This window comes from Ambystoma mexicanum, chromosome 4q, assembly GCF_040938575.1.
Source record: "Ambystoma mexicanum isolate Mex_15411 chromosome 4q, UKY_AmexF1_1, whole genome shotgun sequence".
Classification (NCBI taxonomy): Eukaryota; Metazoa; Chordata; class Amphibia; order Caudata; family Ambystomatidae; genus Ambystoma; species Ambystoma mexicanum.
The window spans coordinates 394,009,211-394,027,890 of NC_090928.1; the positions used below are offsets into that span (position 1 = coordinate 394,009,211).

Genomic DNA, 18,680 nt, shown 5'->3' on the forward strand with positions numbered 1-18,680 from the left:
CACTTGATAATAGAAGAATTAACCAACTACCATCGTACTTGCAAATCTTTCCGTCCTCAAAAATAAGACACACATTCATGAGACTACGGTTAAACATCCTTCCGACTCGAGAAATAATGGCAGCCAGGAAACAAATCCCTGAAAGTAAAAAATACTGCCGATTTTGCAAGAACTTAAAGATGACAGAGTCTACATCACATAATCATGATATGCCCGGCACTGAATGAAAACAGACAGCAATCCAGAAAATGGTTTATGAAAACACAAACTATGCTAACACCTGAAGACCGCTGGGCAATGATGATTGCTGGAAATGAAAGAAAATTAGTGTTTGCTCTAATAACTTCTGGAACAACATTACGAACAATAGACGAGCAGGATAACGCACCTCTAAAATGAAGGAAAATAAGAATCTGAAGTAAAAGTAAACAAACACGAGGAAGGCTACGGCTAGAGCCCTAACAGCTTATTGTATGTAACTAGAGTAACAAGCAGAATAGAAGAGAAAGATGAGAGGTTTGAATGTAAACCAAACATCAAAAAAAAAAAATTACTATTATTTTTCTCCTTGTAGGCCTGCTTGAGTGGAAGTTAGAGTGGGGGGTTATTAGTCTGTACCCTTGCTGCATGAATGGCAGAGGTGAATGGTTGGAATGTCCTCTGCATAGTCTGTGTTTTGTGTGCATGGGCCAGGGTGTCCGCTGTCCCTGGCACTGATAGACCAATGATGGGTTTGAGATGTGGTTATTATTCGTTTCTTGCAGGGTTTATGTAATCGTTTCCTCCCCGCCAGTTTGTGGTTCCGGCGTGGGATTAGAATTTAGTTTAAATGTTTGTTATGGATGTTCCGTTTCAGACCCTTTATTCCTGTTCTATTAGGTTGCTCACCCTTAAGGTGATTTTCCTGGCTGCCACCACCTCCACAGGACGGGGGAGTGAGCTCCAGGCATTGTCTATTTTTAGGTTTGGTTTTGTTTTTTTTTGTTTTTTTTTACCGAAGAGAAGGTGTCGTTGAGAGCGAGACCCCGCTTTCTGCCAAAGGACATCTCGGATTTTCATTTCTCACAGAAGAACCATCTTCCCGTGTCTTTTCCTCCGCCTCACCCTTCCAAGGCAGAGGAATGATTCCCTCGGCTAAACCCGGTTTTGGGCCTGAGGTTGTAAGTCTGTTTGCTAAGTATGGGGCACAATGTTCAAGCAAATGCCAACATTATAAAAGGTATTTTTCATCAATATCAGACTCCGTCCCCCGGGAGTCATCCGTGACATTGGTTTCCTCGTTCTTGTGATCCAAGGTGGGTCTGGTTGAGTTGAAGAGAGTTCCTCAAGCGAAGAGGACACCTGTGTCACCACAGGGGAGAATGATTTGGCAAAGAAACTACTTGTAAGTGCCTGTTTTCTTGCGGGTGATGCTCTCATGTCGGAAAGTGTAGACAATGTCCACCAAAGGCAGTTCAAATAGGAGGACACCTTGGAGTCAGGACATTTGGTTTTCTTCTTGGTTATTGCTTTGCTCTGTAGTTCGATTAAAAACCAGAGCCCTTGGCCTCTCTCGTTTGTAGGTACTCTGTGCCCAGTGATTCTGCTTTTTCGTGTCATTTGACTGAATGGACGGTGCAGTAAGGAGAAGTTGATTCTTTTGAATGTATAGAGTCCACCTGGTCAACGGAAGAAATAGCCAGTTCTTGGTCCATTAACAAAGCCCTCTGCCTCAACTCTGGGGACCGCCAGTGAGGTGTTCAAGGAGACTGGCTTCCTCCCCATTACTAATGAATAATGGGCCCTGGAATGGTGTGGGGCGGATCCTCTGCTGACCCCCACTTAGTCCCGTCTCAGTGGAGGGGACAGTCACATTGCCACTGTGCTGAAAGTTCTGCTCCTTTGAGGCACTTGAGGCATAATTGTCCTACAGAACCTGTAGCACCTGCCTATTCTGCTTGCCTCGCCCTGGATGCAGGAAACACATATAAATCTAGAAAGATGGGGATCTCAAAATAGGACATAAAAGTCGATAGCCAGCCATGCGTCGTACACGGCCTCCACTCTCATATAGGTCAAAATTGAAAATCTAAGGGAGTTCTGCCTGGGGGCAGAATCCGGCCATGACATCCAGAAAGATGACCACCCAAGAGGAGTGACTTGCTGGGCACAACGCCACATCAGAAGTGGAAGCCATCCTCAATGGTGGGGCTCACCAGTTAATCCCTGCACCAGCTGCCTGAAGACACATCCGAGTTCTATTATCCCAACCAAAGGCTGCAAGGCAATGCCATGGTATGGCAGACAAAGAGAGGACTCCCCTAGTCTAGGGCTAATCCAATCCCAAATCAGGGCTGTAAACCTTCCCTATTCCGCTTTCACAAGAGAGGACAAAAGGCAGGATCAAAACACTATAATAGCCAGCAAGCTCATCTGGCAGTGTGAGTATTTGGAGTACATGTTAGAGAGCGGAGAAAGGAGTTAATTTGGAGACGTTTGGAGGAAGGAGCAAGAGCATGGGACCCAGGAGGTGGGAGCATATGCGATACTGGTAACTGGGCAAGAGACCTAAGAGACCAGATTGAGGATGAAAGGAGCACGGGCGAGGTGGCCAAAGAGGATGAATTATTGAGAGAGAAGATGATGCCCACAGAGGGGGAAGAAGGTGGGGGTGTTTTAGAAAACATTGAGCTGACAACAAGAGGGAAAGATGTTGGGGCCCAAATAGGGAAAGGAAGGCGCCCAAGGGGGGTGAAGAAACTGGACGAGATTTATAAATCCCTGAATGTAAAATAGAGTGCTGGAAGGTGGTGCCCAAATGGATGAAGGGATGGGCGATTGAAGTAGCCAGAAGAAGAGCAACACCTTAATGAGTGAACCAGAGAGTGAAAGTAGTAAGGAGGATGGTGCAGAGGAGCAAAGAAAGGGCCCAAAATGTGAAAGTGAAAGAAGCACAGAGGGTAAGCCTGAGAATAGAAAGGGAACCTGTGGTGTTGAGAGGAGTGAAGAGTAACCTAAAAGAGTGAAGAAGGTGAGAGAGGGAAGGGAAACTTGGTAGTTGTGACATAAGTGACCAAAGTGGTGAAGAATGTTAGAGGAAGATGCATGATAGGGATTGATTTGTGTATAGAACCCAAAGGGGTGAAGAAGGTGGGAGAGGATGAAGAGACTGTGCAGACAATGAGTGTGGGGAGTAGAAAGAAGAGCAAACAGATGAACGGCGAGAGAATTGAAAGCAGGAGATCGAGAGTTCATAGAAAGATTGAGGAAATTGACACATTGAACAGAGAACGAGCTGGTGAACCAAAGCTGGTGGATAAGGAAGCAGGTGCCTGAAAGAAAGGAGTGCATAGCTAGTAAGCTACCGAGCATAGGGAATGAGATCTTAGTGGGAGAGCAGCTCTAGGCAGAGTAGTTGTCCTCATCCTGTCAGGCTTCTCTGATCCCCATCGAGGACTGTCGGGGGTGCCACTCTCTCTACCCAGGCTCTTTTCTCTTTTGCTGTAGACCACGATGATATGAAATGATTGGTTATTTATAACGCGCTTAATACCCAGAGGTTTCTCAGCGCGGACTCTGGAATCGAACCTGTATTGCTGCATGTCGTCTTGTTTCCAAGGTGAGCACGTTGCCCCTGAGCTATCCTTCCGAGACGGATTCCAATGATTCCACTGAGAGAAACTGTTGCAAGGAGAACACAGTGAACGTCTGAACTGAGAGCCTTTGCTATAAGACTTTTTTTTGTTACAAAACTTGTTCATGGGAAGGGAGCTTTTTCAAACACTTGAGGCTGGAAACATTTAGCTAATTAAAGGCATCCGACTTAACCTGATATTTCCGTATGGAGTGAAAAGGTGTTTTTAATTTTACCGAAAATTAAAAAGACTGAATTAGAAAGGCCGCGCTGCGAATGCTCATAGTGGTCTTTATAAATCTAACCTGTCACGCGCCAGCCGCGCACGAGTGCACAAAGGGACTGATGGGCGGGGGAAGACTGTTGTGAGATAAGTGTTTGTTAGCGTGCCTGTGTGTATATTGTGGGGCAGTGTTTGTTGTGGGCGGGGGTCTGGGGTGAAGGTGTGTGTGTATTTGTACGTAAGGCGGCCGGGGGCACAGCTTAAAGAGGGGTGATTTCAAAGTATGGGGGGGTATTTTGAAAATTAAAGGCTGCGATATTTCAGCTGCACTTTATTCCCGGTTTATTTGACAGCGTGGCATCCATTTGACCATTATGGCGATCACACATTCATTGGGTCCTACTGCATTGAACTTTCATTGTCTTCTTCCTGGGCGTTCTATCTGGTGTGAGTTCCGGCTTGAATTCCAGACATCTTTCACAAATGAGCCATATATGGTTCTGGCAACCGTATCTCGAAGGCAGGCAGTAACCATATCTAGCCATATAATATACCACTCAATCCCGCCTAGATATTTGGACTCTAAACCGGGCTTACAGAATGCTTCCTGTTTTAGATATCTTCCTGTACCAAACACAATTCATTCATTCAAAGTCTGCCACTTATCAGCGTAGCCCATGCAGCGAGCTGTGCGAGGATACTTGCACAGGAAGCAGGGGCACCTTTTGGGTAGCTATACCCAGATGTACTTAGTCTTGCCAGGGCCACAATTCCTTGATGAGGAGCCATCAGGGAAAAACCTAAGTAAACAAGGCCAAAGCATTGTAATATGCACAGAGCCTTGCACCAGAGTGCTAGCATGGTACTTTCACTCTTACAAACTGTTCTAAATTTCAGTGCAATTTTCATGCATGGATAAGTCCTCCTTTTGACCTTATTGCAGATCTGTAATACCAACATACTCTTTGTGTATAGCTGTTCTAACATACTAATAGCGGGCTGTATGAATGCAGATGGTTTCTTAAATCCTTCTATTCCACTTCTTGTATATTGTTTATAGGTATTCTATTGACGGAATCCCTTGCAATGACACCTGCTGCTGCAGTATCCGGTCTCTACTTCTCCAGCCCCAAGTCCAAATACTTTGCTGTTGGTAAAATTTCAAAGGATCAGGTAATGTTCCTCCCATTGAACTGGTCCTTCTCGAACGATGCCAAGCATTAACTTCTTCTTTGCTTTCAGCTTTTGCCTCTGTCATTAAAACTAGACTTCCATTTCTATTTTATTAAATACCAAATATTTAATAAATATCAAAATAAACAGGAATACTCCGCACTGGCAAATTCTGCACGTATGTGATTGTTTACATTTTGGTTCCATATGAAATAACCATGCTCAGCAAAACAAGGGTCTAATCTTCAAATTGGACCATCTAAAATGTAACTATGATTATAAGGCATGTAAATGATGTCCGTAATTGTATTGTGGTGACTTCGAGGGTAATTTTATGTATTTCAAAATTGTAAGGTTTCTTCTACCACCAGAAGTGCCTAGACCCAAAATTTCCAAACACAAAAAGGACCCAGCCAGTGATTTCTAAATATTTGACCTTTTCACGTTATATGTCTGCTTTTGCTGTTTTCTATAGATAATAATTAAATGACATATTCTATGCTCCCCATCCCTCATTTCCTTTTTTTGTTGCCCACAGCTAGTTAAGACATTTGGGAGAGCTTGGTGTTCATCTGTGGTATTTAAAGTAGTCACTTTCCTTTTCATGAAACTCTACCTGCTTCCCTCCTGATTATTTACATTCCAGTGGTGCCCATCGAGAACATAATACTCACAGATCTTCATGCTAGCTGCTTGTGGTACTTAGAGAAACCTATTTTAAGTGCTAGACTTGTCAAACTCTTACCCATAGGCCACAACGTGTCTTGGAATACATGTTTGCTTGCCATTGTAAAATTCTTAGGGCTTAGATTGCGCACCTTAGTTAGGTGAGAAACCTTTTTTTAATTTTTTTTTAATCAAATCTTTTTGTTAACATTTTATTCATACAATGCTATCTCACAATGCATAGTTCTCAGCATGTAAGTTGTATGGATAACAGTCATAATAAGCTTAAAGCAAACATGCAAAACAAATGACATCAAAGGAGTGGGACTTGTTGGACGACATCCTTGATGTGCTTCTTTCAGCTTGGAGGCCACCACAAAATCTATGTATGCTGGAAGATGGCGTACATTTTCAGCCTGGTGCTGGGAGGGGGATCTGGACCCTTTAACATGTCCGTTATCCCCTGTTTTGGATTTTGTGCTGTCCTTGGGTCAAGCAGGCCTACAGAGTGACACTTTTAAGAGATACCTCACAGCTATTTCGATTTTCAAGAGGTCCCTGGAACAGCGCTCGCTATTCACAATCCACACTGTCATGCAGTTCCTGCAGGGTTCATCTAACCAGTTTCCTCCATGCCAATTTGTTGTCCCGCCAGGGAATTTAAATGTGTTTTTGGCATTCCTGATGGGTGCTCCATTTGAACCCCTCAATTCCTGTTCTATTTGATTGCTCACTCATAAGGCAATTTTCCTAACTGCCATCACTTCCGTGAGATGGGTCAGTGAGTTCTAGGCGTTAAACGTTAAACCTCCCTACTTGGTTTTCTCCAAGGAGAAGGTGACTTTGAGAGTGAGGCCCTCTTTTCTGCAAAAGGTGTTCTTGGATTTTCATCTCTCAAAAGAGCCGTCTTCCTGTGTTTTTTCCTCTTCCTCTAAGGCAGAGGAGCAATTCCATTGGCTGGACCCATTGTGGGCCTGCAGCTTCTATATCACCTTTTTGTTGGTTTACGCTGGTCTGGTGCTCGTGCTGGCAGGGCTAACTAAACAGACTCTGTCAAGGTGGATCATCCGCTGCATCTCGGAATGCTATGATGTGGCTGGAAAGGATGTACCTGAGGGTCTGAGAGCCCATTCTACCAGAGGAGTGGCTGCCACCTCTGCAGTCCCTGTCCTGGACGTCTGCCAGGCTGCAATGTCGGCATCTCTGCCAGTGCTTAATTTGTGGGGGGAAAAAGTAGCATTAATGTGTGTTAATCTGCCACACATTCTCGTATAAAACCTTTAAACAACCATCACAGAAGGTTGTTGGCTTGGCTGGATGACTAGAATGTGGCCTCAGATTTGGCTTCCGTTTGAAGTTATGCTTCACTTCACCACAGCAGACCCCAAGTGTACACTTCCTCTTACCAGAGGTCGAGATTCCACAAGAAGACTTCCTGTTGGAAGAGGATCAAGAAAAGAGATGCCAACCATGCTCAGTTTGCCCTGAAAAAGAAAACCCTCCTGCAAAAATACTCACATATGCAGCCTACTTCGTCGATGAAATCCAAGGCGACCTACACCATCGTCCACAGCATGTCCTTCATCCACGAAAACCAAACAGTTCACCCCGTTGATGACTTGTCATTCAACAGTGGATAAGCCCAGCAAGTTTACTCTATCGACAACTCTGACGGCACCGTTGATGACAAAAAAACCTATCAACACCTTTGTCTATAACTGTCTCTTTTGTAATGACCACAACTTCTGCTCGTCCATGAGGCCTGCCTGCTAAACTAGACTCTCTAAAGAAAAAAAAATAACCACATTTACACTCGTGACTTGAGTTCCCACCTCGCTATTCCATATCCCTTGCATGTGCATACAGAGGACATTTGGAGCATGTGATTGTCACCGAATTTGAGAGCCCGAAAAGTGTTTTCTGAAAAGAGGAAGACGGCAACCCCTCCACATTGCCTCTGGCACAGCCACCTTGTGCGCCAACGTTCATTTTGCATCCTGCAAAGCCACCTGTGTGACTCCTATACTCGCACAACCGGTGCCTGCTTCCAGCCCCCCGAGGCCCACTACCTCTGCATGGATAGTTTGTCCACTTCGCTAATACTGGTATCAGAACTACAGTCAAGAGTTCCATCCATTCCTCCTTTGCAGGATCTGCCACCTGTTCCTCCTAGACACCATCATCGCATCCCTTCAGCAGCAGCACCTCCTTCTCCAGAAGTCCTTTCAGATTCTAAGTCAGAGGAAGACATTCCCCAAGACGAGGCATCCATTCACTCTCCAACCATGGATGAGTATGAGGATTTGGTTCTGGCAGATAATGAGCTTGACTACCGTCCAACCAGGGATTCTCCTCCTGATGAGATATGGACATTTCACACCATCATGTCCAAAGTGGCAAAAAATGTTCACCTACTCCCCACCAAATTGAGGAAAGGGGGTTTCCTCTATCAGCACAGGGAGCAGGCTCGAAAGTCCATACTGTCCATTCCATTTCTGCATAACATCTGGGAGGATCGTCTCCTGACCATGAAAAACTCATTTACTGCCCCTCGGAAAAAAAGGGCAGATTTGACAAAAAATATAGGGTACCTGAAAAGGGCCCCAAAGTGTCTGCATACTCAGCCCAGCCTCGATTTTGTGGTATCCACTGCTGCTGCAAGAGAATGGCCAACCCCTCTTCTCCATGTGCCGTGCCTCCAGACAAAGAAGGGAGACAATTGGATGCCTTTGGCAAACGCATTGTCTACAGCAACTACCACCAATAAGGCTTCTAACTCCCTCGCTGTGGTACAAGAAGGGCCCTATCTTAGATGTTTTGCCTGACAAGAAGGAGGAAGCTTTCAAACTGCTTCTTGAGGTTGAGGCTGCACACAGTCATCCATCTCGATGGACATAACTGACACAGCTTTCGCTATATGGTAAATTTGCAACTTCCAAGGATGGCTAAAAGCCATAATCCTATGACCAGATGTCCAGGCAATAGTCCTAGACATGCTCTTTGATGATTAGAACCTCTTTGGGAAGAATGTGGCTGATACCCTTCAGATCATCAAAGGAAACACTGATACCGCTTGGTCTTTGGGTACCCTACAGCAACGTCGGCAGTTCGTTTGGTCCAATAAATCACAGTTTCCGAGATTGTCCCAAGACTATCGACCAGCCTTTCCTTCCCAATAATATTAAATAGACACTTATACTTCAAGAGACAGCTTCAGAGGTAAGTCACAATCCTACAGAGGCAGCCAATGACACATTGGATCCTCCCAGGCGACAGGCCAGCCCAGAGTACTGACCACAAAACAGGCCCGCCCCTCCACTTCCACACCCCAGTGGGAGGGCGTCTTTCCCGTTTCCTCCACCAGTGGAACAAATTACCACAGACAAGTGTGCGCTCTCCTTACTCCGACAGTCATACTCTGGAGTTTTTACAAAGACAAAGTTGCACCTTCCACAAAGGAGGAAAATGTCCTTCAGCCATATTGCGGAAGGTTCGCTTTCTCCTTTCAAAAGTAGCAATAGATGGGTGTTGGGGCATCAGTAATGCGAGGTGGACTGCTTGTACATTTCTCAAAATATGCCATTTTATTAAAGAAATGAAATAAAGAAAATACCTTGCTTGCCCTATTCTACAGAGGAATTCCCTACCTAGTCTAGAGGCTAAGGAAACATTCTCTAGCATAGGTATTCTGGCCCTCACACTAAACAACAAATATACAAAAGAAATTCTATAGCAAGACAATAGACACCTGTCTATTTCTTTTTTCAAAATACCAACGATTGGGGATATCACTCCGAGTTCTCTCCTAATGATTTGGATAGGGGTCGCCTTGGAAGGGTCAAAACTTTCTTCCAACGCTCCCCACAGTGAGTCAGGAATATGAAATAAAGCATCTGTGCCATAGATTAGTGTAGCTGTAACCTTAAGTTTGTAAAATTCAACAATCTGGATCATCGAGAAGCAGCAGTATTTCCTATGTATGAGCCTAACTTGATTTGCCAACATCTTTGCTTTCGCCTTTAGTTCCTTTTCTGTGTTGGCTTCTATGCAGCTCGCATTAATCAAAACACCTAAGTATTTGAACTCTGCCACTTGCTCAATGCGAGTTGGACCCAGCTCTATTCCTATGCTGCGGATTTTCTAAGACCAAAAGTCTCGTCTTTGCACCGTTTATTTGCAGGACGTTTGCCTCCACATAATCCTCTAGTTGCTTTAACTATCTTTGCAGACCGATGGCTGTCTGATCTATCAAGACTAGATCGTCTGCATAAAGCAGGTAACTGATTTTACTGTTACCTATTCTCTGTGGAAAGTTTTTGGCCTTTGCCAGTGTCTGACACAAATAGGTTCAACAATGCGGTGTAAGAGGATTCAATTCAGCACTACAGCTAAGTTAACGCCTAGTCTAGAATACTGAATGAAAACCCTTATTGATATATCTTTAGGTCCAGTTCATGCGTTCTGGATGACTACCCCTATATAACACCCCTCTCTTGGAATCCCCCTGACCCCACTGAGCCAAGAAGTAGTTCTGTTTTGCAAGTTTAAAAGGTTTATTTGATAATTTAAAATATATATATATCACACTTTATAATAAATTAATAATTGAATAGCACACTTAATCTGATATGATAAAGATCAACAACGGAGAATCAGGCACTAGCACACTTCTTATAATCACTAATGAGTTGACATGAAATGGATAAGGTAGCATACTGGTAAATAGGAACAAAAGTATAATGTGGTAGAGGATGCTTTATGTAAGCTCAGGTGGATGCAATATTCAAGGAATGCAGTACAGAAAATACTCGATATGATTTCAACCAAACAATGTAATCACTTTTCTCTGGCAATCCCCTCCCCCCCTTGATGCAAGGCAAGGAAATGGAAGGAAAACACACAGTTCTCAGAAATACAATCAATGTAAATCAGTTCACCCCAGCAAGCTTACACTACAGAAAACAGATAGGAGTTTTGAAAACACAGGCAAAATGCTTTGATATGTGCTAGCAATGGATGAGAAATATGCTGGAAATGCTTTTAATTCCCTTTCAGAGGTTCAGGGTGAGTGGTATCTAGTTAATATTAGTCCAGGCTCACACTAGCAATGATGCAGGGATAGTTAGCAGGTTAAACGAATTTCTGGCAAATGGAAGGCAAGCAGCAGCAGTTTTTACATGTGAAGAAATTTGCAAATCGCGGCAAAATTCGCGGATGCGTGTTCCGCGATTGCGGTAAAACTATAAGGGGTAGGAATGCGGTTCTAGGTGCGATTCAATGCTAAGATTCTAAGCTTTCAAATAAAAGTTATTGCAAGTCTCTAGCACAAACGGTTGCGGAGATATGAGCGATTTTGTGAAGGTCGTTTTTCAGATTTGAAATTTTAAAGTTCAAAAAGACAAGTGCAGCTTGCGACTAGAAAATGACAAGTGACAGCTTTACAAATGACAGGTGACAGTTAGGAGGCAGTTCTACTTAGATTAAATAGATTGAATTATATTATTTTAACTAAGAGATTGGTTCTGCACAGTTTTCTAGGTACTCACACTATATTCTTGAGTGAAATGGGCCTCGCCATGGATCTGGTCAGGGTTTTGGACTGGGCTCGGGTCTCTCTCTGGGCACAGCACTGCTTTCTCTCTGGGTACAGCACTGCTTTCTCCCTCTGGTCTGGTCTCTAGTTCTGGATAGATTGAAGTCTCTAGTTTGGCTCTCTGGAGGTTTGATGGAGGTAAAGTATGGATTTTTCCGGCAGAGCGTCCCGCGGCAGATGGATTTTGAAGGTCCCTATCTGTCCTGTCTGTCTGCTTTTATGTGTTTAGAATGTGGGTGTGTTCTAGCATCACTGACCCTACCTCTCTCTCAGCTTCTAATTGGTCAAACTTCCATTTCTTATTTGATTGGGGAATGAACTGTGAGTCAGAGGAATGTCATTTTATGGCTTGCAGATAGGACACTCCTCTGTCAGATTGCACATATTCTATATTTGATAATAAAAGACATATTTCACAGTTACACAGTTGCTTGAAATTACATATACATGGTGTGGCTGAATTTAGCCATGTCTCTGTCCAAATCTGCTGTTTCTAAGAGCTTGCATTCAGAAATGGCAACTTCTAGCACTTTTTCATGTGCTAAACAACATTGGATCTTCATTAAATTTTATACAACTGTTCCTCACATATCTACCCACATGCCAATGCATTTTCGTTTGTCTAGCTGAAACAGGGAGTCTGTAATATTAATAAACAATGGGGTTTTGCCCCAGAACATCACACAAATTCGAGTTTAGGCTTGAATTAAAGGTACATTTTTTAAATTAAAGCTCTCAAAGTTATACATTTCTGTTATTTGATTACAAAGAGTTATCACTGTTTTTGTAAAATATATTTTTTACTTTCAATTCAGTCCTCAGAGTGTTGAGGTCCGCCTCCAAGACTTGGGTGGGTCAGTCACAGATCTCTGCTGGCTGGCAGATCTTTGTTGACAGCAAACATCCAGAATTAACATATTCCTTTCAGAGGAAAGGGTCCTTTGTGTGGTGTCTGGCAAGCTCACATCAGGAGGCCAGGGGGCCACTTTGCATTTAATTAACAGAACCCTGTTATTTCCTGGCTTCTTGTGTTGAGTTCTGAAGTGTTAAGAGTTCTCAGGACAGGCAACCCCTTTGAACCTTTGATGAAATAAGACCCCTTTCTTTGCACTCATGCAGTTTGCAAGACAGCTCTCCTGTCAGAGTTTAGACCGCTAGCGCCACCATCAGGATTTTGTGGTTACTGCATCCATCCTTGGGATTTTTTTCTTTTAGATTGATTCCTTTCAGAAAGTGATATTATATGGAGTAGATTGTCCATGTTCAGGACATGGCATTGGTGTGTTTCTGCAATAAAGTAATTCTGTGCCCATGATTTTGCCATATTTGACATTCAAGAAAAATGAATTCCCAACAGTATGGGTTTGCTTTTGGCAATCAGCATTGCATCTCTGAACTCGCAATATAGGCAAAATGGGATTTTCCTGTGCATTTTCTGGGGAGCTCTGGCCATTATGATGTTTTCAATGCCAGTACTGCACAGTTTTGAGGTAGGGCCCGGATGCATGGGTAAATACATCCCACAAGCCCCCCTTCTTGCGGTGGCCATCTGATCCTTCACTAATGGGACCCGCAAGATCTGGGATGTAGTTTTCATCTTCTTCCGATAAATGGCACAGTTCAGCATCTTTTCCTCCATCCGGTCGGATCGATCGGTTCTCCTCGCCGGTCCTGATGGGAGTATTGGGCGGTCCACTGGGCCCATTGGATCTTCGTTCCCGGTCTCCGGATCGTCCTTCTTGGTCATTCTCAAGGTCTTCTTTCTCCTAGGACGACAAAGGAAGAGCGGCAATACCTACTCATAGACGTTTTTCCACCACTGTTGAGATAGTGGGGCAGCATATGCATTTCATCATAATGAAACATTACATTCTTATTTTGAAAAAACAACAGTATAACTAAGAGACAGTTTCATGCAAATCACAGTATTTTTAGAGACTAGATGTGGTATGTTTTATGATTGGAACTGAATTAGTCTGAGACAGTACCCGCTAGGATTCCAGAGGATTCCTCCAGTTGTTGCAGAGTGTGCCTGGGATGGCAACACTTCAACTGGTTTATGTGGACCCACTTGTCTTCCCCCGCTGCCAAAGGACCTTTGGGGATGTGGATTTTGTAGGCCACAGGGGAGATTTTGTCGATGATCTCAAAGGGTCCCTTCCATGTAGGCAAAAATTTGCGCTGCTTGGCCTGGTTCCTTTGGAAGTTGTATAGATAGACCCGGTCTCCCACCTGATATTCCTTCCTGGAAGTTTTCAGGTCATAATGGGTCTTCATGCTATCAGCTGATCTTTCTAGATTCCGCTGAGCATAAGCAAAAGCATTTTGGAGGTGTTTCCTTAAATTCTCTACATACTCATGAGTAGTGGAGGCATTTATCAGTGTCTGCTCTTGGGTCCTGTAGAGCAAATGCTGGGGAAGCACCATCTTGCGTCCAGTCATCAACTCAAATGGTGACATTTTGGTTGCAGATGAAGGGGTAGATCTGATAGCCATTAGGACCAGAGGTAATCGGATATCCCAACTTGGCCCAGAATCTGCCACAAACTTCTTTAATATGCTCACAATGGTTCGGTTATATCTCTCTACTGCCCCAGAAGAAGCTGGTCTATAAGCAATATGCAGCTTTCTCTTGACCCCCAGTATCTCCCACATCTTTGTCATTACTTCACTGGTGAAGTGGCTACCTCTGTCTGACTCAATCCTTTGAGGTAGACCAAAACGGGAAAAGATGTGGTTAATCATCAAGGCAGCTGCAGTTTCTGCCTTGCAATTTGGGGCTGGGAGACATTCCACCCACTTGGTAAACAAGCATGTCACAGTCAACATGTACTTATTCCCCCTAGCCGAGCGAATCACAGGGCCTACAAAGTCGATTTGTAAATCTGACCATGGCAGTGTCATTCCCCTCTTTTGTAAAGGCGCCCGGTGCGTGAGGGATGATGGCTGAAATTGTGCACACACAAGACACCCCTTCAAGTATTGGTCGAGGTCCTGCCCCATGTGTGGCCAGTATGCAACCTCTCTTAAGATTTCCAATGTTGTGTGAAACCCCCTATGACCGGCGGTGGCCGCATCATGGGCGTGACTTAACATCAGGCTTCGGAATGAGGTAGGAACCACCCACTGGTCGTGGCCAGCTTTGGATTTCCTTACCAACAAACCGTCTTGGATCCGGAACATTTTTGGACATTTCATCAACACTCTTAGGTCCTCTTTCCCAATATAATCGGTATCCGTCAGGGGAAAGTTCTCAGGGTCCTCAAGGTGCTGGTAAAATTTACCAATTATTGGATCCCCCTTCTGAGCAGTAATCAAATCAGCATCAGGGGTCTCCTTACTCCATTGTGCAATTGAAAGGTCGTTGTGAGCATTTGTCTGGGACCTAGTGATAGCAGTGACCTGGATTTCCCCCAATAGGGACTCAATCTCAATTAGATCCCCTTGGATGGCCCCGGTTTTGGCCAGCTGATCAGCTAAGTCATTTCCAGTTTTGTCTGGTCCCTCTACTTTGGAATGACCCTTGATCTTTTTCCAATAGATGGTCATCTCATTCGAGGTGACCAAATCATCAATGTTTTGGATCAACTTCCCATGTTTCAAGGGTTTGTGGTTAGCACATAACATGCCTCTGGTTTTCCAATTAACCAGGTGCTCCACGAACCCGTTCCGTACATAATCCGAATCTGTGATTATGACCAGTTCGTGGAGTTGATGCTGGACAGCAGTGAGGATGGCCTGATGCACAGCCATCAATTCTGCCACCTGACTACTTCGGGGACCAATTTTGTATCCAGCGGAGGGTTCTGGGGACTCATTCACCCATGCATTCCCTACGCCGGCCACCAGTTCTTTCTCCCCGTCGTTGTCAACATGGTAAGAGCATCCATCCACATACACAGTGGGCATTCCCTCACACTTGTCTTCTTCAAAGACTTTGTGTGGGGAATTAAGATATGCCTCCGTGTTGTCCTTTATTTTAAGACTTTCGTCCTCGAGACAGTTTTCTCTGGCACAATCATGCAAGTCAGCCAGACCTTGCGCGAGGGGACTCTTCTTGTTTTGGCCATATCTGACCTCCACAGGAAAGCCTTGCATTGACAGAATCCAGGAAGTAATTCGGGAATTACTCACATTTCCGGCCCGGATTCTGTCACTTTGGAGATATTGCAGAGGCTGGTGTGGAGTCTCCACTATGATGTGTTCCCCCTGGATAAACGGGCGGTAATTCTTCAATGCCCACACCGTTGCCAGGAGTGCCTTCTCACAATCGTTGAATTTTTCCTCCACAGAGGATAAAGTTTTGCTCGCATAGGAGATTACTTTATTGACCTTTTCATGCTTTTGATATAATACTGCCGTCAAGCACGTATTAGAGAACCCTGTCTCCAGGAAGAACTCCTTGTTTCTGACCGGGTAAGCTAGGCAAGGCGCTTGTGAGAGGCTTCTTTTGAGTTGTTTTACTGCCTCGGCTTGTTCTGGACCCCATTCCCACTTGACCCCCCCCTTCAGGAGATGAATCAGGGGTCTAGTGATCTCTGCGTAGCCCTCAATGAACTTTCTGCTGTAATTAGTCAGTCCAAGGAGGCTCCTTAGTTCCCGCAGAGTTGTGGGGTCTTTCAGTTTCTGAAGTGCTTCCACTTTCTTTTCCTGGGGACAAAGACCCTGAGGAGTAATCTCATGCCCCAAGAAGTTAACACGTGTTTTACACCACTGTGCTTTCTGAAAGGAAAGTTTTGCTCCGGCGGCCCTCAACTGTGTCAGAACATAACGGATCTCCGCTATGTGTTCCTCAACAGTTGAGCTTTTGATGAGGACATCATCTACATAAGCCAGGTTACCCCTCGCACCCAGGTCGGGCATGGCCTTATGTAGGAAAATGTTGAATTCATTGCCGGAGTTGAGGTATCCGAAGGGAGTCCGGGTCCATGTGTACTGCTGGCCCCCAAAGGTGAAAGCCAGTTTGTATTGGTCCTCCCTACTGACAGGCACGGTCCAGTACCCATTGGTCAGGTCTATTGCAGTGAATACCTGTGACCCCTGGATCTGGGCCAGCCCTTGGTCAATGTAGGGCAGTGGCCATCGGGAAGTATGGACCCGTTTGTTGAGCTCCCTGAGGTCGGCACAGAGTCTCCACTGGCCGTTTGGCTTCAATATTCCCAGCACCGGATTATTGAAGGTGCTGTGGACTGGACGGATTATTCCCCGGGACTCAAGGTTCTTAATTATTTCAGTAAGGGACTCCATTGATGCGAGAGGCAAGCGATATTGCTTCACAAACACAGGAGTCATGCCAGGGTCCGTGGGGATTGTTGTTGTGTGGATGTCAGTGCGACCACAGTCATACGAGTCTACCGCAAAGAGATCTTGGAAATCCAAGAAAACTTGTTTCAACTTTTGCTTTTGTTCCAGAGTCACACAGGCATCAGCTAGGTTGACTCTCTCTTCCACCATCTGCCTGAAGCCTGGAAAGACTTCTGGTTTGGCTATCTCCGCGGCCTCCTCCAGCTGGGTGGAGAAGTCCCTGGTCAGAGTGCTAATTTGGACCGGAGGCTTCAGGTGGGCAAGGCAGCCTTCATGGACCTGGAAGATCACCTCATCCCTCCTGAAGTCACAAGTCACATCTTCCTTACCATAGGGGCAGGAAGTGTACACCAGGAAGTTCCCCCCCATGCCGGGTAAAAATCCTGTCTGGTGTTGTATTGTCATCACTGTCACTGTCAAAACAGTCCTTGGGGATTGGTCCTAACAGTTCATTTACAAGATCAATGGAGAAATGTCGGTCATCAACCGCCATTCCAATAATGGTGCCTGCGGCTAGAGTAATACTCTTTAAGTCGCTGTTATCCACCTCTATTAGAATGGTGTCATGTTCTATGTTGACTAATGGAGTTGGGTTTACCCCCAACCCTTGCTGTTGGAAAGAAGCATTTAGATGTATGTAAGCATCAGGGTTTTTCAACTCTTGTCCCCTTTTAACTTTCACTTCCAGGGAGAATTGTCGGGTCCTTTCTGGGATGGTGACTTCCTCTTTAACCTGAATTTCAACTGCATAAGGTAGCAATTGAGCTGACCTAAATGCTTTTTCTGGATCATCAAAGCCCATGGGATTATCCGCTAATCGGGACCAAGCTTTGAAGTTTATTAGGTCCAAACTAATGGCAAAGCGATTGAGAATGTCACTGCCTAAGTAAAAGGCGGCAGGGACGTCTCGCACGACCCAACAATTGTGGACTATGCTCTTGTTGCCAATGGAGATTTTGAGCATACACCTGCTTGGCAGGAGATGTTTTGAATTGGGTGCTTCCAGGTCCATTTCCCATTTGTCTATCAGTTTGAAGGTGGGAATGGCTGGATCTTTTGGGAGTTGGCGAAACATGGCTTCGCTGATGAAGCTCTTACCGTTGTTCACACACACTCGAGCGAGAACAGAGTCCTTCCCATCATTTAACTGAACAGGGATGAACAACTGCTCTCCAATTTGCTGAATATCAGCCAGGCTTTGAGCTGATTTCACATCTTTCTGGACTATAGGAGTGGGAGTTTCTGATTGTGGATTAGTATAGAATCTCAGAGTGTTTCCTTCCAGCGTGGAGTACCACTTTAGACTGGAAGGAAGGTTGATTTTCAGAAATAGAGAGGACCCCCCATCACCAGTCTGTTGTCCTACTGCTATTACTGTCACGTCTGGAATTTGGCTATTCTGGAAGTGAAATTCTACTTGGTCAGATTTTTGTTCAACCATGTGGCAGGTGCCGTTTAAACTAACATGGTTGACACTCTGTTTTAATTTTATTGGTCGGCTAGTCTGGGTCCAGAGGACCTCGTTTACACAATCTATTAGGGGTGACAACCTTCTCAGGAGGTCATTCCCTAGTAAACAAGGGGTGCCCTCTGGGGTCACAACTATGACCGGGTGTTTCAACTTATGTCGCCCAATTTTAATGTCCAAGTCTGCCGTCCCCTCGACGGGAATTTCCTTCCCGTCAAAGTTCTGTAGTTGTCCAGGAAGAGAGGTGAGAGGAATTTGGTAATTCTCTCCCCTTCCTGCATTTAGTTCGTCAAAGGCCCTTCTGGACAGAAGGGTAGCTTGAGATCCAGTGTCCACCAGTGCCGAGATTGTACCCTGCCCCTGTACTCGTACCGGGGCATAGTATCTTCCCTCCTTCTCCTCAAGGGGGCACAGATAATGTACATTTTTGGACAACTGGTGGGCTAATTTTCTGGTTTTGGACATCGCTAGCGAAGAGATTTGGGCAGAATTCTGTGGAGAGCCTTGGGAATCTGAAAGAAAAAGTTGGCAACTGGAGATCAGAGCCCTTGTGGGTTCCCCTGGCTCCGGTTCCGGGCCGCCCCCCCCCTTTTTGGAGGCAGTCACCAGGATGGGTTTGAACCAGGGGATTTTCTTGCTG

At 45.0% G+C, this 18,680-nt stretch overlaps 1 protein-coding gene across 1 annotated transcript in view; it reads left to right on the top strand.

The window, feature by feature from the left end:
• MTR (5-methyltetrahydrofolate-homocysteine methyltransferase) overlaps window positions 1-18,680 on the top strand; it is a 1,960,411-nt gene that overhangs the window by 1,893,082 nt on the left and 48,649 nt on the right. The window contains exon 32 of the mRNA XM_069607970.1: window positions 4,897-5,009. Within this exon, the coding sequence (XP_069464071.1) occupies window positions 4,897-5,009 (113 nt within the window). The remainder of the gene's footprint in view (window positions 1-4,896; window positions 5,010-18,680) is intronic.